Source organism: Haliaeetus albicilla, chromosome 3, assembly GCF_947461875.1.
Source record: "Haliaeetus albicilla chromosome 3, bHalAlb1.1, whole genome shotgun sequence".
NCBI lineage: Eukaryota > Metazoa > Chordata > Aves > Accipitriformes > Accipitridae > Haliaeetus > Haliaeetus albicilla.
This window is the reverse complement of record NC_091485.1, coordinates 51,391,131-51,414,187: the sequence shown is the minus strand read 5'-3', so window position 1 is coordinate 51,414,187 and position 23,057 is coordinate 51,391,131. Positions and strand designations below refer to the sequence as shown.

The 23,057-nt window shown below is 39.8% G+C and overlaps 1 protein-coding gene across 3 annotated transcripts in view; it reads left to right on the top strand.

The window, feature by feature from the left end:
* Positions 1-23,057, top strand: part of RAD54B (RAD54 homolog B) — a 71,460-nt gene that overhangs the window by 34,557 nt on the left and 13,846 nt on the right. For all 3 annotated transcript variants that reach the window (XM_069779678.1, XM_069779680.1, XM_069779681.1), the window contains 4 exons: positions 8,527-8,727; positions 11,892-12,179; positions 15,323-15,485; positions 16,206-16,431. In XM_069779678.1, the coding sequence (XP_069635779.1) occupies positions 8,527-8,727; positions 11,892-12,179; positions 15,323-15,485; positions 16,206-16,431 (878 nt within the window). The remainder of the gene's footprint in view (positions 1-8,526; positions 8,728-11,891; positions 12,180-15,322; positions 15,486-16,205; positions 16,432-23,057) is intronic.

Here is a 23,057-nt window from a genome sequence, read left to right as displayed (position 1 = left end):
CAGTTGAGAGGTTTAGGAAGAATCGTTTTCTACTATGGAGCTGTAATTTTGAAGGTATATGCTCTCCATCCTCCCTTCTCTGCAGTTCATACCCTAAGAGGTAAATGTTTCATTGAACGGTGATGAGAGGATTGTTCCTACTTGTTCAATTTAAGTACAACTACCATCTCTATTATTGTATATGGAATGTTCCTATTTGAAAAGAAAATAAAGGTTACAAACTCAAGTACCCAAAAACTTGCAAACATGCACAACCTGAATCCAGCCTTCTCATGCTGTTGGGTATAGTAATTAATTACATGATTATGGATTATATTTCTATAGGCTTCCTTGCCAATTTCAGTTCACAGACTGGACTGTGTCCACTTAGTGAGCCACTATTCAGTATTTTCTTTCCACCTCTTTGTGCAGTTATAGACTTATGCCTTGTTTTCAGCACACTATTCAAACTATTTTGAATTAATTGGCGAATGTTTTTTTCTCTGGTGCCCATCACGATAGTATCTGAGTGCTTCACAGATGCAATTACGTTTTACAACATCCTTGTGAGATAAGAGGTTGGTATAATCTCCACTTTGTTGGAGATAATGTAGGAGTTGAGGCACAGAGAGAATAAAAACGAAAAGCCCTGTTACTGCTGAAGGTGCAGACTGAATCACCTAGCACTGCATTATCTCAGTGCTTTAGTATACCGTACAGTTAATCTTTCCAAACCGCAACTTCCATTTGCACCTGTGGGTGTTCACTATTACTACAAATGAGACTGAATCACAAGTCAGGTGCTCAGACAAATGTTTACTGCTGAAAGTTGGGGTTAAATTACTTTCCTTATACCACAGAGGAACTCTAGAAGACATGCAAGTAAAATCCAGTTCTCTAAGGCACTATTCAGCTTATCTGACCACAGGGGTGGACTTTCTCTTCTTGCAGTCTCGGCCTCCTTCATCAAACACTTTTTGCAGTTTGCAACAAAGCAGCTGAGGGATCACATTGGCAGCAGCAGCCTCTTTTATCCTGCTCTTGCCGAGCAGTTCAGTTCTCTGCTCTGAATGAGCAAGAGGTCCCACGGCAAGGTAGTGCAGCATGCTTTCTGTAAAGACTTTATCGTTAATGCATATGCACAATGGGGCAGATCAGGTCACTGAACGGTCTTATTTTTGACATCTCCAAACTTTGGTCGACTTCACAATCTTAAAATTTTCACTTAGTGGAAGCTGGGGTTTGGGGAATGGGGTGGGTGTATGATGTAGTTTTGTACCATGGGGTTGTAGATATTAATCTTTTGGCTTTTAGAGCAAATTAACATTTCTAAACAGATTTAACAGATATAATTTGATATTTTCATCTATGTAAGACAGGCAAGGTTGCAACTCTTATTTTTACCCTTTGGGATAATAAAGTGAATGACTGCATTAGGAGGTCACTGAATTCAGTGTAGACCGTTAATATAGTGGCATGCAGTGTTTTGCCCAGTGAGTTTTGCATGTGTTCGCTGACAGCAGAGAAACTGAAAGACTGAAAATTTTTAAGTTGAAGAGCAGAAAGTACCGAAGGGACTTGGGGGTAAACGATACAATGATCCAAGCTTTAGTTCCTGCTTTGCCTTCACTGACTTGTCCACTAGGAATTTTTTGCCTGATTCTGGGTCTTCCACCAGTCCTAAACTCAGAATTGATTTTGGTTTCTCGCAGGGTATGATCAGTCAGATGGATCCAGTTCAAAAGCTTAATTACCTCCATCTCTTACGTTGCACCTAAATCTTCCCTTGCTGTCCTCCCCCAGCCCTACCTACATGGAGAGCAGCTGCTGGATCCTGTTCTGTAAAATTTTATGGAACAGCATAATAATTATAGTAGTTTTATGTTGACTACCTTTAAGACTGACTTGGTGGTCTTAAAATTTGAATTAGTGAAAAAGTTAAACTAGAAGGATGGGGGAAGAGGAGTGGGCCCTGTTTACCAGGAGGCTGGGTTGCTCTGAGTGTCGTTCTGGACTCATCTGCTTGACATCGTTTATGTTGCAATGCTGTGTTGTCCTTAGCTGGTTTCTGCCACAGTCGCTTCTCACTTTATTTTCCCTGTCACTGTCTAATCAGCTTCTGTTCTCATTTCATCCTCCCAAGTCTTCCCTTGATTTGATGGTTTCCAGCCATATGTTTTTTAGTGAACCTTGAATTTTAAGGGAGAGAGATAAGGGGCAGTAAGTTTTTCTTTCCCCAGTTACTGCTCAGAAAATCCCAACTGTCTCTCTCTGCTGCTTGACTCTTATACTGGACTCCAGTCCCAGTCTGCCTGTTATTTTCCCCATCCCTTCTCCTAAAATAATCTGTTGTCTTCCTATTCTTTTTACTCCCTGCTTGGTTTCTAGCCTTTCCCGGGTGTGCTCTGATTCCAGCTCCGATTTACGGTCTTTTACCCAGTTGTCAGTTTTCTACCTGTTTAACATCAGCCTTCCTTTCCAGTGGTAGTCTTTCTTTTCAGGCTTCTCCCAAGCTGTTCTTCTCTGTAGCTGGTCCTTGTCCCTTCTGCCATCTTTCCCTGGTTGGTGTCAGGAGGGGAGATGATGTCTCTGAAGGAGAGGGACCAGGAGAAATTCCCTGCCGGCGTGCTTGGAAGAGACCGGGCTTTGGTCCGAGCAGTGAGAGCTGTGACTACAGAGAAAGCTGTTCTCAGCCTCAGTTAGAGCAGGTCCAGTTTGTAATCCTCAGGAAATTAAGCTGCAGAGAATGTGCAAACTGCATTTATTTCCAAGAGCTTTTAGCTTTCAGGAATGGAAAAAGTTTTACCCCAGCCAAAAGAAAAAAGAAGCACTATGGTCTCCCCAAATTTTTAGATTCTTCTCCAGAGGATTGAATTATTAGAGCTTCTACAAGGAGTAATAATTTATTGTGACTAAAACTTTATTAATCTGTGATTTTTGTTCTCATAAACAGTGAGTTTTTATGGACATTGTGTGTGTGTGTGTGTGAATATGTGTGCTTAAACTGAGACAGCTAGCATGGAAGATGTCGTATGGACTGATGAAGGCCTGGCAAAGTTAGCAGCTATGTAAAGTAAGATCTACTCATGGAGGTTCCCATAGTAATGCATACTCAGGAATCTAGAGGCTAGTTTGATTGTAGTTTCAGGTGAAAGCTATGCATGTGAAGTGACTGAAGCCTGAGCCATCATCATCTTTGACACAGATGTTTACAAATATTAAAACATATTTGATCATTTGCATTTTTGTTTAAAAATAATTTTGGATGTAAACCAATGTGTTTTTCAAAGAAAATATTCCTGCTTGAAATATCAGTCTTTAGGTGAGTTTGCTAACAATGCTGATATGTGTGCGATGAATTACATATACATTTTCTGCTTGAAAGAGGGGTACAAAGCACTGGGTTGTAGTCAAGCGACTCTGAGATGTAATCCCAGCTGTCATTGATTCCTGTGGTTTCAGGGCAAGTCAGCTTCACTCTTGCTGATTGCACTCCTCATAAAAGTCTCACAGAAGTGCTGTGACAAGAGTTATTACATATTTCTCCATCTTTGAGGCACACTAATATACATTTACATGTTAGCTTAGTATTAAGTTTATCATTAGACTGAAATTGCTTTGCAAATGAAGGATGATGCTATCTCTGTCTCATATTTCTTTAAATATTCTTGGGATGTCTTGGGAGTGTTTAACATACAGATCTTTCATATGCAACAGGACATTTAACTACTATGTAAACATCTGTTCTCTAAATGTTATGAATTAATTTGATTAAGGAACTTTTTGATTACTTCCTTTGCTCAGAAGACAGAGATGATGCTGGCTCTGTGGAGCAGATTGATGGCACGCATGCAGAGTGGCTGCAGAGGCTGCAGCAGAGCACTGCCATCGAGTTTTGGCTGTGATTCATTCAGAGCCCAAATCTCCTTTTACCTCAGTCCAGCCCAAATCGCCTTTTACCTCAGTCCAGATTTTTTGCTCCCTCCCTGTCTTTTTTTTAATTATTTCTCAGCGCTATAGAGCACAACTTGAATCAAAGTTGTTTTCTTTAAATTTTAATTTTTTGCATTGCAACAGTGCTTTTTATTTAGAAGATTCAGAGCATCTGAGGGTAAACTCCCTGTCGTTCCATACGTGCTTACAACATACAAGTTCAGGTATGGAGATGTCAGGAAACTTGACAGGTCCCATGGTTTCAAAATCACCCCAACCTAACAGTAGCTGCCACAAAAAAAGGGGCAGCCTCCCGGTCTCCTTGTTCCAAACCACACATATCCCTTCCCTGCATTGACTGTAGTTGCTGATGGGATTCATTGAACTGGCTTGCCTGCAGCTGGTGGGTGAGAAGCAGAGGGGAGAGGGAAGGAAAGGTGAGCTCTTGGGCTTTGGCAGCAGCCTGCAGTTGGATGGGGTTAAGCCATCCATTAAACCACACCTCAGGCCGAGGTGTCCAGTGCCCCGCTCGCTGGAGCATGCTGCACTCCTTACCCTAACGCATACTTACAGTGCTGCAAGCTAGGGTGTACAGTCTACTGAAAATGCATGTTTGCATTACCTTTTGTGGTCTTTCATAATGCAGCTGTTTTCTTGGTGCATTGGGAGTAACCTAACGCACTTAATCGATGCATTTTCTCTAAATCCTGCTCATCAGAAACAGGTTAAACTAGTTTGCCATTGGAATGCTCCCCTGTCCCCTCTCCTGGATCCCATCCCACTTTCTGTAAATCATCACCTTCCTCAGGCAGCTGAAACTTTTCCTCATATCAACTAGGCTATGTTTTATATCTTGAAACTTTAAGCCCTTGCTTTCTCAACCAGAGAGAGAAAGCTTTTTTTATCTGTGGAAGCTTTTCAAAGCCTTATTAGCCATGTCTTTAAAGTTCCCAAGTCCTTCATTCTGGGAGGAAAGACATGCCACTTGCTAGAGTTTCTTCATGGTTAAGAAAACCGCACTGCCAGGCTGGGAAGTTTGCTGTTTGGGAGAGAAATGAGTCGGCATGATTTCCTCATCTTTCTCATACTGTGGTGTACACATAGTTCCTGTTACTTATTATTTTCAGTCCAAACTGATTAACAGCAGAGCTCAGAATTTACAATTGCAGTTTATCTTCTAGGGTCTCAGCAAACCCAGCTGTGTTTAAGATACTGTCTAAGGTCAGTGCAGCAAGGGTTTTACTGTTGAAACCGTTGCTCTCTATACCTCTGTATCTAAGACTGAACTTAGTCCCTGTGCATACCATACTAGTCTCACTTCAGTTCCTGAAAAGTTCCTGACAGTGTATTTATCAAATTTGGATATTCTTCTACTGCACTGGAATAAATCTTTGAAGTTAAATAGGTGTGATGCTGAATACAAACAAAAATGACAAAAAGAAGGTTGAATGCAAGTACCTGATCAGCACTGTTGGTGAACAGGTTAAAGTTTTCTATTCAAGGGAATTCTATGTAAGATAATTTTGAGATGATGTAATTATTTTTGCATTAAAATGCTTAATTTTTATAAAAGAAATACACCTTAACACTTTTATCTGAAACTATCCTGTAGTTATAGGTAAAAGGAGAATACTTGATGTACCATAGAAACAAATCGTTATTGGATATTTTTATAAACAAGAAATCATGGTAATTCAGAAGACAAATTGAGGGATGACATCTGAGCATGGCAGAGGCTGTTGTTTTTCAGTTTTCCTGTAGGAACATGGTAGTATTATATGGAATATTGGTGCTGGTTTGCTTCTCACGGGGGGCAGGTTGCTTTGGCAAAAGTCACTATTACAAAACGTTAGCAGTTTCTAGCTCTGTTTCTAAATTATTGGTTTTCATATTATTTTAAATGAAGTAGGGATAAGAAGTGTTTGAAGAATTGATATTGACCTGAAAGTTAATCTACTGGTTGGATTCAGATAGCACCGTGCAGGACTCCCTGAGTAAAAGAGCAGTGACCATAAAACATATCTCAGGGGTCACCAAACTCACGTGGGAGGTCAGCAGAGGAGACAAGGAGGTGGTCATTTGTTTATGGATGGCTGTCCTTCAAGCGAGAAGAAGAAAGTTCTGCAATGAAATCTCCAGTTTTTGCAGTAACAGTTACTTAAAATCTTAATACGAGGAAGAAGTTGCTGATTAAACTAAGAGAATCAGTTTGAAAAGCAAAGAGAAAACAGTCTTGTATTTATATTGTTGAATCAGTTTACAGTTAGAAGCTCAATACAGAATCAAATTAGTCCTTTGTATTTTTAGCAGTGTACAGGTTTTCTCCCCCCGCCCCTCCTTCACTCCTCCAAATCTTATCACTTGTGATTGCTGAAGATCCAATAGAGCTAATGTACCTTTTGCAAATCTGCAAGGATTTTTTTCTTGCTCTCTGGCTCATTTCCCAGGTTTCATCTGCAAAGAATCCCCTACATTTCAAAAAGAGATGCTCTGTTCTTTTTTCTCATCCTTCTGCGGTATGCCAGTGTTCAGTAGCTGCTCTGTTACCCCTTGGAGATGGGGGCATCTGTCACATGAAACACTACAGATGTTGGCTAATGCCCTGAAGAAATGTCCACCTATGGAAAATCCTATCTACGTTAGGCTCTGTGTTAGCATAGAGTTCTATACAGACAGTAAAACTTTCAGAGACCTTTGGGAAGAAAATTCTATTCAATAAATATAGCATTTTTCATTTTGATAGTATATTTTTAGTAAACGCTAGTCTGAAAAATTGCACTCATTTTAGGCATGTAACTTAAGAGTGTTTTGCAGTTTTAAGAATGTGTAGACTTGATGTAGAACTGATAAAGTTGCCTCTTTATTGGACTATTATTGTGAGAAAAAGTTTACTCTTGCCACTTCTCCTTTAAATACCAGCACACTTGGAAATTGGAATGGTTAGTCTGTGGCATAAGCACTTTTTTGTAACAGATTTGTATGGTGTAGAATCCCAGATGGAATCAAAGGAGCAAACCGATTTAAGCCTTTAACCAGCATGCAAGGGTATTTTAATGAAAATTAGTCTGATTCTCCCTTTGAAGCTGTGCATGTGCTGAAAAGGAATGCTACAGATACTCCTTTAGGTAATGCTGGGGACTTATCTACCATTACTTATGTCAGATTGCTGACACTTGAAAGCATGTGTTTATTCTTAATCGATATTATAATCAACTGCTGTCTGTTCTATTATGATTTCTTAACCTTATTAACCTAAGTACGTCCTATTAATATTTATGTCCGTGACACTTATAATTAGGTAACTGCTGCCAAATCTAAATCAATCTAAGCCTAATAACAACATTTGAGTTGCTGCAAACTGAAGAGATGGTCTCTTTCAGGATTTGCACAATTACTTGTTTTTAAAGGATATAAGGAAAGGAGTTGAAATAATCTTTTGCATTATTACAGTTATTCTGCCACTTAGTACTAATGACTTCAGCTGCAGGTCTGGTTACTGGCCTCCTTTGCTCCCTTTCCTGAGTTCTGTATTCCTACCCGTGCTTCCAGAACATTGCCCAGCACCAGGACCTTGTTTTCATTTTCTCCTATGTTTGCTTCCCTTTTGTTTTTTTCCAGTCTTCCCTTCTATTCTTTCTCCACTCTTGTCATCTTGTATGTCAAATCAGGAGCTCTCTTACTAATGTACTGTCCTGGTTTTGGCTGGGATGTGTTAATTTTCTTTCTAGTAGCTGGTATAGTGCTGTGTTTTGGATTCAGTATGAGAATAGTGTGGATAACACACTGGTGGTTTTAGCTGTTGCTAAATAATGTTTAGTCTAAAGTCAAGGATTTTTCAGCTTCGCATGCCCAGCCAGCAAGAAGGCTGGAGGGGCACAAGAAGCTGGGAGGGGACACAGCCAGGGCAGCTGACCCAAACTGGCCAAAGCGGTATTCCATACCATGTGATGTCATGCCCAGTATATAAACTGGGAGGAGTTGGCTGGGAGGGGTGGATCACTGTTCAGGGACTGACTGGGCATCGGTCGGCCAGTGGTGACCGATTGCATTGTGTATCACTTGTTTTGTATATTCCAATTCTTTTCTTCTTGTTATTATTGTCATTTTATTACTGTTATTATTATCATTATTATTGTCTTCCTTTTTTGTCCTATTAAACTGTTCTTATCTCAACCCACGAGTTTTAATTTTTTTTTCCCAGATTCTGTCCCCCATCCTTCTGGGTGGGGGGAAATGAGTGAGCAGCGGTGTGGTGCTTAGTCGGTGGTTGGGGTTAAACCACGATAGTCCTTTTTGGTGCCCAATGTGGGGCACAAAGGGTTGTGATAATGACAGATCTGACCAGAACATGTTAAAATGAATTTGTTACAAACGTTCATTGTATTAGTTTAATAGTAATGTGCTTTTCCAAAAACAATTTCATGATTCCTTTTTCAGGATGTGCTGTTCTGTCTCAGTCCAAACCTAACCATAAGTGGCCCAGGACAGGAAGTACACTACTTTGTTTATATAAGATGAATGCATAGATTGTCCTTGATTTGTTTGAAATGCAAATGACTGTACACTTCATCAAGAGGACCTGAGATATTCTTTGTTATTTTATTTCCCTTTTAGATGCACTGTATTTGCCAACATTAGGGGCAGCAAAGGAAGAAGCAGCTCAGGAAGAACCTGACTGCCTTGCGAAATATTTCAGTGTTGTGTGGTGTAAGGCATCAAAGAAAAAGCACAAGAAGTGGGAAGGCGATGCTGTTCTTATTACAAAAGGAAAGTCAGTAATATTGAAAGATATGGAAGGCAAAGACATTGGAAGAGGTACTGTAGATTTGCATACTTGTGTAAGTGAACAACTAGCTTAAAATTATTGTGCTTTGATTAACAGAGACACAGCTTTTTAGATAATGTAGAATTCTCCATACCAATGTCGACCACAGGATGAAAAACTAGTAGGTTTTGGGGGGGAGAAGGAGATGGAAAGAAAGCTTTATATTTCTTACATATAAGGCAGATGCATGGGGGAGGCTGAATAACGTTATTCACAGAAACACCAAATGCTAGTCCAAGGAGAGGATCTGGAAATGAACGGCTGTACTAATTCAGCGGAGATGCCAAATGAGGGATGATGAGTAGTTGATTTCGGTTGCTCACATAATGCATTAGAGAAGGTGTTAGAATTAGGGAAAGATACACAGAGAAGTTTCTTGTAGATATTCCAGTCAGTAGTACGGCAACTGGGAATGTCAGAGGTTGGATCTGTACTTTTCAGCCAGTCAAACAGCTAAAAATACTATCTTTGTTGGAAAGACAAGCGAACAGCAACATTTTCCAGCCCAGCCAAAGTCAACTGTGTAGCAATTTTTAGTCTTGTAGTTTTAGCAGCAGCTGCTGCTGTTAAGACACAGTTTGGGTTGATATCAGAGTTAAAAATAAGACTTGCAAACTATAGGCTGCAGTCAACTTCAAGCAGTAATTTTTTATTGAAAGCAAAGCAAGAATTAACTTTGCTAACTGAGCCAAAGATATTTTGTAAGGGAGTAGGATTGGACAGTGTTGCTACAAAATATAATTTGATTAATTTTAGGGCTGAGATGTCTTGTCTGCTCTTATGTTACGGTCATGACATTGTGAGCCTTGTTAGGACCAGGCAGTTTTGATTTGCAAATCAGTCTGTGACTTAGAAGTTAATTTGCATTTATTTATAGCAAAGCAATATATGTACAGACTTGCTTGTTTTTGAAAAAGGCAGAGAGAAAGAGAGTAATGCTTGGAATGCATCAGCCACCACCCTGTTGTTCTTGTGTTTTTTTTCAAGTCATGTCTTCTTGAATTAGCAGAAAACACAATAGAAAAAGGAATATTCTGATTTTTGCTAGTAAAAGTCTTTTTGCTGTGTTTGATGGTGTCAGGGAGCACAATGATGCCAGTGTCATTGGTGTTAACTTGCCCATTCGGAGTTGCTTTCGATAGTTGTTGATTCTAGGAAAATCATAAATTGACCAATTTAAGCAGTGTAAGTTTTACATTTCTGCAATTATTCTACAAGGCCATTGAGTGAGAAGGAAAAGTCCGGTAGTGGTGCTTACCTCCAAAATTGTATTTAATACTAGGAAGTTTACAGTGAATGTGAATGACCATCCAGAATTATTATTTTTAAATGGGAAGAAAAGGGCAAAGGAAGATTTTTTTTTATTATTATTATTATTTTTTTAGGCATACCAGGGCTGCATCTAAGAAGGGGCATGGAAACCTAAAACCAACACAGGCTGTAGCTTGTTTTCGAGGCAGCAGAACATGTTGCTTTTCTCCCCTGCAAATGTCCTAATTCCTTAGTAATGTATTACAAAGAATTTAGGAAGTGCTTTCTTGTAATTTGCTGTATGTTATAGAAACAGTTATTTCTGGTAGCTGCGTAAACGTTTGACCTTTATAGGTTTGCTTTTTGCCTTTCCTAAGTTCCCAGCTACCCTTAAAGCCCATCCTGCCTTAGAATTAGACTCTTCAGGCTGGAATCCAAAAGATCCTGTACAAGGATACACCTGTGTTCAGTATGCTCAGCCTGAAGCTATGCTGAGATAATAACACAAAACAAAAATGCAGAGCAAAAGAGAGGTCATAAATGCCCTCCCCAGGCACCTCGTTTGGGAAGGCACGTGCATTCTCCTGTGTTCAGGCATCTTCAGCTCTTTCCTGGAAGCAAGTGGTGTTCTTTCAAGAACAAAACAAGGTTCGCCGTGTGCTTTTTGAATACATTTAGAGGAGGGGAAGAAAACCACCTCCCCTTCCGTTTTAGCCAGGCTATTTTTCAACACTTGCTTTGACTGTGAAACACCTCAGCAAATTTTGTCTCTTACAAGAATTCGTATCCAGATCTTTACCTTCCAACCTTCCACATTCCTAGAAATGGGAGACATGAGTTTGCAAACAGCTCCCAGCAGTCTTTATAGGTAGTGTTTGTTGGATAAAATATGTGTAAAACCTTGGGAGGCTTTGCCTCTTTTGCAGGTAGGTGCTTTAACTGCTGGTCTACACAGTCATGCTTTTTATTTTTTTGGCCCAACTAAGGATCTAAGCCTGTTTATCCAAAGTGGCACAAATTCAACAATTGGGGTAAAGAACGTGCCTGATTCTAATTCTGAGGTACAGATGTGGCTTTGACCTCTTTGAGTTAAGAAAATAAATTATATATGCCTCCTGTTTCTTATGTGAGAGCTTCAATAACTAGAATGCTATTTAAAAGAAGGAACCACCACTCTTCCCTACATATTTATCTTAAAAGAAAGTGGCAGCTGTAGCTGTATTTTGTAATGAGACTGATGGTATGTGGTGGCTGCTCTGAGAATGCCCACCTGATGGACTCCCTGAGGGGACATAGAAAAATGCATCACGTCCCTGGTAGGTTTTTGAACGAACAAACTATTGAGCTGATTGATAAATCCTGGCAATAATCAGAGCATATATGTTCCAGAGCATGTGTAGAAGTAAAGATTTCAGATGCATTTGAATCCTTAATTGTAAAAAGCCAATTTAGAATGATTTTAAAAGTAGACTATTCTGTTTAGATCAATAGCAAGAGGAGCTAGTGGTGTTCTTGTTGGAAAGGAAGGAAAAAGGACCTAGAATGGTCATTAGTTTTGAACAAGTTTAAAACTAAGGCAAGCTGCTAGATTTTATGACATGGGGCTGTTTTTTTAAAAATTCCCTTAAATGGATATTTGACATTCAGTAGAATCAATTGTAGATGAGGATGATTGAATATTTGCTCACACATTCCACTATCTAAGTCTGATTATTAGCACTCAAGTTTCAATCTGTGTTAAGGAGGGAAAGGCTTTATGAGTTCCTGTGTGTAAAAATTCAAATGCTTAGGAATCAAATGCCTGTTCACAGTTTTGTTTTTGCTTCCTGCAGATGAGTACTGGTGTTAAGGAAGTAGTATTTGCTGTGTTGTCCTAATCGATAAATTGTTTACATTCTTTTAGGTACTGGATATAAATCTAAAGAGCTAGACAGTCTTGGTGAAGGTCAAACACTGATGGTTGGAGGAAAAGAAATTGAAGTGATGGGTGTAATTTCAGCAGATGACTTCAGCAGTGGCAGGTGTTTTCAGGCTGGAATAGGGACGCATGACACAGTCCCAACTGCTTTTTCTCAAACTAATATGAAACCATTCTGTAAACCATTCAAAAGTGTCTCTCAGCCCAATACTAAAGAGAATATGCTCAAAGATTCTCAAAGCTACAAACCTCGCCACGATCCAAATGCTTCAAGTAAGATTCAGATTTTTAAGTTTCTTTAAGCATCCTGTGGCTCTTAAAAAAAATGTTGAATGTGTAACCAAAATTTTCATGTTCCCCATGTATTACTGAAGTATTTCTGACATACAGGCCTAGTGTTTCTATCAATACCATGTTAGGATTTTATCATGCGTGTATCTAACAAGTGGAATACTCTGCACTGCATAAAGTTCCCCATAGTTGTTACAGATGGCTGTAAAAACAAGTTAGAGCGGTTTCTGAGAATTTTGCCAAGAAAAATGAGTTTATTGATCAGAGAAACAGTCTGACACATGCTAGAAGTTCTAGATGAGTTCCAGCTTCCTGCTGGGGTCAGTGAAGCACTGATATAATATGGCAGCACAGTAATTACAGTGGAGGATCAGTAATAGAGAGGTTAAGCTTGATTCAAAGAATTGCTCCTGACAGTGCCTGATCCTTCACAGCCAGCGAGTGTAACTACACTGCCCAAACTCATTTTATTTTGGAATAAAAGTTTTGTGTTGTAATGCTAGAATTACCATGTGGTGAAGAGCCATGGGAGTTCACAAATTGTGTAGAAACAGGCTGCTTAAGCAGTTGTATAAGAGGGATCCTGTAAACAGGATAGCCGCAGGGAGTGGCATTGCTTATTGAAATGAGAAATACTCTTTTGTCTGTCAATAACCAACCATTTAGGAGCTATGTTCTGCTGATGGCTTTATCTTTCAGATGGAAGATAAAAATGAATTTAAAGAAATGTTATTAAGCAGAGCAATGTGTATGTAAAAAAAATGAAAGTTTGTTCTACATTCTTACTATAGTTTTACCTCCATGCTACTTCTTAACTCATATCCTGATACTATGGGACTTTTCAAAGCTGCTACCTGGCTGCTATGTAAATAAACAATGAAATCCCAATCAAGTGGTAATTAGTGTTATCATTGGCCCTTTTGTAAGAGCAGCCTTATTAACACCATCTTCTGGTCTGAATTCAATTTGGTTATGTTGTGCCTAAGGATGTTCTTTCCTGTGGTTGCATGATACTACATTATCTTTCTAACCTAAAATCTGTCAAAGACCCGATATATTCAACACTCACACTAACTTCTTTGTTATTTTTGCACTAGTCTGTCAAAAAGCTATGGTTTATTCTAGTTCTTTGTCTCCTGTGACTTTTCTTCTGGCAAGTTTGAGTACCTCCGATGAGATTTCCCTAAACTGCCTGATATGGAGAGCCCTCAACGCATCAGTAGGTTGGACTGTCAGTCATTAGTGTTGCTTACACAGGAGAATCACGTAGTTTAAATAAACACCTTGTTGCATAAGCTCTTTCAGAAGTAGTGGAGTTACTTTCCTAGACCAGGACCTTGTGTTGTGGTTTAACCCCAGCCACCAACTAAACACCACGCAGCTGCTCACTCACTTCCCCCCCCACCCAGTGGGATGGGGGAGAAAATCAGGAAAAGAAGTAAAACTTGTGCATTGAGATAAGATCGGTTTAATAGAACAGAAAAGAAGAAACTAATAACGGTAACACTAATAAAATTACAATAGTAATAATAAAAGGATTGGAATATACAAGTGATGCACTATGCAATTGCTCACCACCTGCCAATTGACACCCAGTTAGTCTCCCAGCGGCGATCCCCCTGCCCCCACTCCTCCCAGTTTATGTACTGGGCATGACGTCACATGGTGTGCAATACCCCTTTGGCCAGTTTGGGTCAGCTGTCCTGGCTGTGTCCCCTCCCAACTTCTTGTGCCCCTCCAGCTTTCTTGGCTGGGCATCAGAAGCTGGAAAATCCTTGACTTTAGACCAAACACTACTTAGCAACAACTGAAAACATCAGTGTGTTATCAACATTCTTCTCATACCTAACTCAAAAACATAGCACTGTACCAGCTACTAGAAAGAAAATTAACTCTATGCCAGCCAAAACCAGGACACCTTGGTACTGGAGCATTCTGAGGTTTTCATGTTGAGGCCTATGCCAGTAGATAATTAAAATGCAGCTTCTTCAAAATGGAAAGCCATTTATCCTTGTGCTCAGCAGAACAGCACAGTGACAAAGACGTAGAGCCATGTCTTCCAAGTATGATTTCTAAGGTTTTAGTCCATTGCTCATCTAAGCCTTGTTTCTTCCCCATCTCTGAGGCTGCAAAATATTGTCAGAAAAGTTATCTTTGTTTGTCACCACTGGCTTTTATATATATAGGCATGCAATTTGATATAATTTATCAGAACTCAGCCCTTTGTCAGTAGGAAACAAAATCTCCCTGAATGATACAAGCTGTCAACCAACCTATTCCCATGAATAAATTATCAATATAGATCTACTCCAGTGACATAAAAATACCAGCAGCTATAAATTGCTTTCTCATTCCGTCCTCTGACAATACAACTTTTCAGTGCAGATGTGTAGCATCAATATAAGCAACCCAGTATGGACACTGTCTAGCAAAATTATGACGTTAGAGTTTGTAAACAAATTATGGCAAGCAAAACTGTTATTTAGATGTAGCCAAAGGATATATCCCAATACTTCATGCTCTCTTTGCCTCTGTATGCCTTCAAACCTGTCAACTTCTTTTATTCATGCACTGTGGCAGCCTTTGTCAGCTCACTCTCAGTCCTTCCCTTTTTTTAAACAAATCATTGTCTTTTTATCTCTGTTTCTCAGGCAGAGAAGCCTTTCTGGGCAGCTACAATAATATCCCCTTGAAATGTAGTGTCTAGACTTTATGTAGGTCATTGTTTATGTTCTTTTTCTTAAACTTTCCTTTAAGAAGCCTTTTAGAACTTCTTCTGATTTAACTCTATGCATTCAAAGTCATCATGCAACATTTATTATGTAGGCAGTTTTACCTCATCATAAAGAAATACTCAGATTTCTCAGTTTGTCACCTTTACATTTGAGAAAAGTGCAAACAATCTGGGAAATCTCCATGAAAGGATCTTTATTTTGAAGGCTATCTAGATGCTCTGTTGGTAAATGCATTTTCTGTCTGAGAATGGTCAATATATTAAACAGTATTTTTAGCAGTCATTAGATTATTGACTTTATTCTGTAGCCGAGTTAGAGAAATAATACCCTTTGGTAACAGACTAAAAATAACGTTTTTGTGCAATGCTTGCATATATTTTGAACTTCAAGATTCTCTAGTTATGCCAAAACCAAATGCAAGTCATCAGTGGATGTTCAATAAGGCTGGTTTACCTATGGTGGATGTAGTTGTGGATCCTTACATTGCAAATAACCTCCGACCACATCAGAAAGAAGGAATTATATTTCTGTATGAATGTGTAATGGGAATGAGGTAAGAAAATAATTATTCTTTTGGCTTTCAATGCCTGTAATATTTTCATGCCCATGTTCAAAATTAGGCAATTTGAATGGGAAGATTTGAGCAACTGTTCAGTGAACTCGTATTAGTAATTTTCCCCAAGTAAAGGTTGCATAAGTTTTTTCTGACCTGTGTGTAACATCATGCTTGCTGTGACTTTGCCAGATGTGATGAGAAGCTAGTGCACCAAAAGTTCTACTGCAAATACCAAGTCTTGTAAACACAGATACCATGTAACCCATGCTAAAGCACGCTGCTTTCTGGGTTTTATAATTCATATTATTCATGATTATTCATATAATTTATAATCCAGGCATTTTGAATAAAGAAGCTGTTATACCAACCTGTTGAAAAAATACAGTACTATTTTCAAAAGTGTTTTCTCAAGTCATAGATTCCTTAAGATATACACAAGTTTTAAAAGTACTAGGTAATATTTTTAATTCTATAAGAAGATTTAAACTACTTGGTTTTGGAGGACTAATGCATTAATCTAGAAAATGAGGAGTTTCACTCTAAGGTCTATTGGTATAGCCTAATGAAAACATACAGTAGAGCATAATAAGCATAATAAGCGTAAATAGGTTCTTTATACTTCAGAAAACAACCACAAGAAGCAATTCCCTAAACCAGTTGTAAATAACTATAGCTATGTCTTTTAAAATGTTACCACTGCCTAATTATATCTTACAGAGTTAGTGGCAGATTTGGAGCTATTCTTGCTGATGAAATGGGTTTAGGAAAAACATTGCAATGCATTGCACTTGTCTGGACTCTTCTGCGTCAGGGGGTCTATGGATGCAAACCTGTACTAAAGCGAGCACTAATTGTCACCCCTGGGAGTCTGGTAAAAAACTGGAAAAAAGAATTTCAGAAGTGGTTGGGAAGTGAAAGGATCAAAGTCTTTACAGTTGATCAGGTAAGATTTATTTCCAAAAGGGGATTAGGTCATACTTGGCTCAGAATATAGGACTTGTGATTTTTTTTTCCCTCTTTTTTTTTTTTAAACCAGAGACCAAAACTAGTAATTCTCTATTCATATTTGTTTGTAATACTTTATTTCTCCTTCAGGTAATTGCCCATATGAGCATTTAGCTGTCAGTAACCAGGTCATAACTCAAGCTCACCTGCCTGTGTAGAATATGTCTGTCTTATCTTTCCTCAGGCTTCACCTTTGAAGATGTAAAAGTTGACATGCTCCTCCATGTGCCTCTTCGGTTTAAGAAACAGCTTTCTGTTGTCTATCAAAGTGCACACCTTCCCTGCTTTATGTACCAGAGCATCTACCTTGACTGACTTGTACTCCATTTCTGTGGTAGTTGCTTTTGTTCTGTACTGAAAACTTTTTCCTCTTTGTTTTGGCTATCTGGTTCAGGTTACTTCAGAAGGTTATTCCCTTTACTGTCGCTGTCAAGAATTAGGTTTCTGTAGGGCTGATTTAAAGTCTCATAAGATAGAAGCCTAGAGTCTCAGTGTTAGACAATGTGAATATCTCTTGTCTCTAGAAGAATGCAGACAAGTACAAATCTTAATCAAGAAGCAGGATGATGCCGATCCCTGTCCCCTCCTATAGTGGAGCTGTTCCCACTGGTAATGACACTCCCAAGTTCCTGTAGTGCCTGGATGAATCCCATGTGCTGATGAAGAATGTAATCTTTTAATCTCCTTGGTATACCTTTAGGGTCTTGCCTTTATTTCTGAAACACAAAACTCTCTCTGTCCTTTATGCAAAGACTAAAAGTTCTAGCACAGACTGTGCTTCAGAGACCTTTATTGACCGCATCAGGCAGGAAAGCACCTGGCCAAGTGAAATACAAGGGAGTACAAGGAGTGAGGCTGTAGCATCACTGACTGAGGGCTTTCTCTGGAGGAGAGCCGCATCTTGCTCTGGTTATCCAGTAAAGCTTTCTTGCCATATAAATTTTTCCCATTAAGCATGGCTTAATATCTCGGTCAGAGGGTTGGGTCCCCTCAGGACCAGCATTTATGAAACTGTGAACAGGAGACTTGTTCATGCCTTTGTTAATGTTTCTGAAGCTTTCAGATTCAAGCTCTGTTTTTTAATAATTCACCATCCAGTATTTCTTTTCCTGAAACTTCTGGTCCCCATGTCCATATGGAGTGGGCATTCACAGCAGAAAAGAAAGAAAAGTTGTTTAGCAAACAGTGGTTTCTATATCTACATTCAGCAGTCTGCTGTACCCCTACTTTTTTCCTTGGTCCTATATATTTGAATTGTGCCAGTGGGAGAAAGTGGAGAACTTATAGTATCTGCATTGGTGCTTGCAACAAAGATATATATTTTCCAAATTTATTTTTTAATCTAATAGTTCCATACAAGTAGATTGAAGAAACAAATAGTACTTCATTCTAAAGATAACGTGATTCTTACATCAATCAAATTTGCTTTTAGTTTCTCGCATTATCCTTATTGTCTGTATGGAAGAGTGAATATTTCACATGAAATGGAAATTTTCAAACTGTTTTTAAACTCTTTTATAGAGCTGTTGTGGTTTAACGGCAGCTGGCAACTAAGCACCACACAGCCTCTCACTCAATCCCCACACCCAGTGGGATGGGGGAGAGAATTGAAAAAAAAACAACCCCCAAAACCTCATGGGTTGAGATAAAGACAGTTTAATAGGACAGAAAAGGAAGAAAGTAATGACAATGATAATAATAATATGAAAATGATAATATGAAAATAATTAGAATATACAAAACAAGTGATGCACAATGCAATTGCTCACCACTTGCCAACCGATGCCCAGTCAGTCCCTGAACAGTGATCCACCCCTCCCAGCCAACTCCTCCCAGTTTATATACTGGGCATGACATCACATGGTATGGAATACCGCTTTGGCCAGTTTGGGTCAGCTGCCCTGGCTGTGTCCCCTCCCAGCTCTTGTGCCCCTCCAGCCTTCTTGCTGGCTGGGCATGAGAAGCTGAAAAATCCTTGACTTAGTATAAACATTATTTAGCAACAACTGAAAACATCAGTGTGTTATCAACCTTCTTCTCATACTGAATCCAAAACACAGCACTATACCAGCTACTAGAAAGAAAATTAACTCTAAGCCAGCCGAAACCAGGACAAGAGCATCCAAAATTTTGTAACAGTAATTATTTCTTTGAATTCCACTCATTATTGTCAAACCCTTGAAATTATTGAACATACTCATCTTCCACTGAGAACAATCCACATGTAATAGGTGCTCTTTGCATCATTTACTTTTCTTAGTAACTTGTTTCAAGATGTGGAAATGAAGCAAACTGACTTGTCAGGAACTGTAATGTAATATAGGTTAGGTTGAGAAATACGGAAGTTTCTAAAAGAAGTGGATACAAGGCAAAATATAATATGGCAACATTTTTACCTGAAAAGGTAGTTAGAAATAATTGATCATTTTCTTGCAGTTTTTATGAATAATGTTAGGAGGAGAAAACCTGAATTTGCTGACAGTTACTGTGACCCAAAATGACAGTAGCTTTCATTTTCTTTTCATTTAAATGACTTTAATATTCTTACTCATCTCATTGGAGCCATTTGGATCTAGGACACTCAGAGGCTTTTAAGATTGTGTTCCCAAATAGCAAGGAATACATTGTCATGCAAAAGGAAGACACAATATGACTTGCCTGGGGTATAATGAGTATTTCAAAATAATTTACTGTCTATCTTCTCTGGAAAAACAGCAATTACCATACTGTTATTTCACCAGTATAACTTAAAAGGAAGAGCTTGTCTCAAAGGTTTTTTCTATTCTTGCCTATAAGGAATACATTCAAAGAACTGGCAGACTTTTTAAAATGTTAGGCATGTTTTCCTCACTTTCATGCTGAAGCACCATGAACTGATCCTAACCCTTCAGTAACAGACTCTTCAAAAAACCAGGACATTATCTGCTTTTAAAATGTGATTACAGTTTACTTCTGTTAAAATGCAAATGATATGTAGAGGACATGGCTTTTAAAATGAAGGTGTCCCCACAAAGGTTGCATTTAGGTCTTGTTAATCCATATTATCAGCATCTGAGACCTGTTTGAGAGAATAACTCCTTTTTCTGTTTGCAGAGTATCTCTTCTACTGGAGTTGTTTTAGTTTGGTTTTTAAGTCAAAATATCTGGAGAATTAATTAATTAAAGGTTTACATTGCTTCATGATTCAGCATTTTTTAATTTACACTTCACCAGCTACATTGGATTTGGACTAGTGCAAAGAAAGGTCTGTTCAACGAGTAAGTCTGGGACATTATGGAGCTCTAATACTGATTGACATTTGCTCCATATGTGGCTCCAGGCAACTTGCTTAAACCTGTCAACTCACTTTGGGTAATCATGAAAATGGAGGCTGTAATACATACATATCTTGCAGCCAGTTAAGAGGATAAATTAATTACTTGAAATTAGCTTGTAAATTTATTTTAATTTTTAGTCTATCATTCACTGCTGTTGTTATATACAGCAGGGAATATATTATATTTGGCTGCAGGGGGCTTGAAAAAAAAGGAGGAGAGTCCTGACGTATTATAAGGGGTTCAAACAGTCAGGAAGAGTTGATGATTTACCAGGGGAGGGACATTGGTGGCAGTTCCTGAGTGCCTCAGCACTTTCCCTGTAGTCTCAGCTCACAGCCTGAAAGTGTAGGGAAACAAAATGGTTTCTGAACCCTGGGTATCTTCTGGTGCCGTCCCAAGAGAAGGTCAGAGAGGCATTGCCTCTGTCTTCAGGGCTGCAGTGTGGAGCCTGAATACTGGGCAGGGACCACATTGGGTGTTGCCTACAGGGCTCCTCTGTGTCTCTGTTCCTGTGTTGGGAAAATTTCTGCTCCTGTTCTGAAAATGCCAGTAAAAATACTGGCCAGAATACAGGCAGTTAACTACAGTCCTGGAAACAACAGATATGCTCAGGTCCAATCCAAACACCTGGGGAAATTGGTGCATGCCCTCATTACCTGCTCCTCACTACTCCTTGCTTCCTCCTATGCGTGCTGCACCTCTTCGTGAGCAGTGTGTGGGGACTGATCTACCACAAGGTACTTTATGAGATTAATGCACCAGATTTGGCCCCTAGATTCATCTGAATCACCTACCAGGGGGCTCTGAAGATTGTGATAATTAAGTGGTGCTGCTTTTACAGTATATTACACCATCTGGCTCCAGACTTAGTTGTCTGTGTTTGGTAACTGATCTGGTCTGAAAATAAAAATACATTCTGAGGCTCTAGCTTGATTTGCTTTCACAATTAAAGAGGTCCTTCAGCTTGTCAGCTGCACCCGTAGCCTGCTTAGTTAGTGAACACCATTAGGAAATAGGAAAGACTGTTCAGGGAATTAGTGTCTGGAGCCAAGCAGAAAGGTGAGGGGCGTGCTCACAGTAGGTTTTTCCATTTTTACACATAATTGCAAGACAGGTAAGCAATCCTAGTACATTCTCAAGTCTGCACAGAAATATAACTATATCTAGGAAAGTTTTTTGGAAGAAGCTCCCTGTCACATTACAGTGACTTTTTATTTAGTGTGTCTATTTCCTTCAATAGACATCAAAAGTCTTGATGTCTATTGAAGGAAAAGGTTTTGAAGGGTATGTAAGAGTGGAGGGGCTCACAGGCATTTTCTGACTAGTAATACAGGGTTTAGAAATCAATTGCATTTATTTGCCAGTAGACAGGCATGTTTTCTGGGGCTGGTTATGGGCTCTGTTTTCTGAGTCCCAGGCTGTCCTTACCTGTTGGCCAACCCATCAATGTTAAGGGCTTGTAACAAAGTTAATCATAGAATCATCATAGGATCATAGAATACCAGGTTGGAAGGGACCTCAAGGATCACCTGGTCCAACCTTTCTTGGCAAAAGCATAGTCTAGACAAGATGGCTCAGCACCCTGTCCAGCTGAATCTTAAAAGTGTCCAATGTTGGGGAACCCACCACTTCAATGGGGAGATTATTCCAATGGCTGATTGTTCTCATTGTGAAAAATTTTCCCCTTGTGTCCAGTCGTAATCTCCCAGGAGTAACTTGTATCCATTACGCCTCACCTTTTCCATGTGACTCCTTGTAAAAAGGGGGTCTCCATCTTCTTTGTAGCCACCCTTTAAATCCTGGAACATGGTGATAAGGTCTCCCCTAAGCCTTCTTTTCTCAAGGCTGAACAAATGCAGTTCTCTCAGCCTTTCCTCATATGGTAGGCTTCCCAGTCCTTTAATCATCTCTGTGGCCCTTTTCTGGACCCTCTCCAGCCTGTCCACATCTTTTTTGCATAGCAGGGACCAAAACTGAACACAGTATTCCAGGTGTGGCCTGGCAAGTGCTGAGTAGAGTGGGATAATGACTTCTTTATCTCTGCTGCTGATGCCCTTGTTGATGCAACCCAGCATCCTGCTGGCTTTCTTTGCTGCAGCAGCACGCTGTTCACTCATATTGAGCTTGTTGTCCACCAGGATACCCAGGTCCCTTTCCGCAGAGCTGCTCCCCAGCTGTGCTGCACTCCTGGATTATATTTTCCCAGGTGCACTTGTCCTTGGTGGACTTCATAAGGTTCTTGTTAGCCCACTCTTCCAACCTATCCAGGTCTTCCTGCTGGGTGGCTCTCCCTTCCGAAGTGTCCACTTCCCCACTCAGTTTGATATATCATCAGCAAACTTCATCAGGCTACACTTGATCCCATCATCCAGATCACTTAAGAAGATAATAAACAGCGTTGGGCCCAGTATTGATCCCTGGGGGACCCTACTTGTGACAGGTTATCAGTTTGAAAAGGAGCTGTTTACCACCACCCTCTGGGTGCTGCCTGTCAGCCAGGTCCCCACCCACCACACAGACCACTTGTCTAGAGTGTAAGACATCAGTTTCTCCAGGAGGAGGCTGTGGGAAACCATATCAAAAACCTTGGAGAAATCCAGGTAGACAATGTCCACCGGTTGCTTGACATCATCTGAGAAGGTTACTTTGTCGTAGAGGGTAATCAGGTTTGTCAGGCACGATTTGCCCTTGGTGAATCCGTGCTGGCTTTTCCCGACCACGTGCTTCATTTGACTTGTGATATTCCCCAGGAAGATTCATTCCATAACTTTCCCAGGGACTGAAGTAAGACTGATGGGCCTATAATTTCCTGGATCCTCCTTTAAGCCCTTCTTGTATATGGGGGTGACATTAGCCTTCTTCCAGCCTTGTGGGACATCCCCCGATCTCCACGACTTCTCAAAGATTGTGGAGAGTGGCCCTGCAGTGACATCAGCCTGCTTGGGTGGATAACATCAGGGCCCACTGAATTATAGGGGTCAAGCTCCTGTAATAATTCACATACCAACTCTTCCTTCACTGATGGTGGGTCTGCGTTTGCATCAACCTGGATTTTTGTTCCCAAGGCCTGGGGCCCAACAGTGCTTGTAAAGATAGCGGTGAAGAGAGTGTTGAGAACCTCTGCCTTTTCAGCATTGTTGGTGACTAATTGACCTCTCCTATTTAACAGTGGGCTGATATTTTCCTTCTGTTTCTGCTTGCTGTTTATGTACCTGAAGAACCCTTTCTTGTAGTTTTTGACATCTCT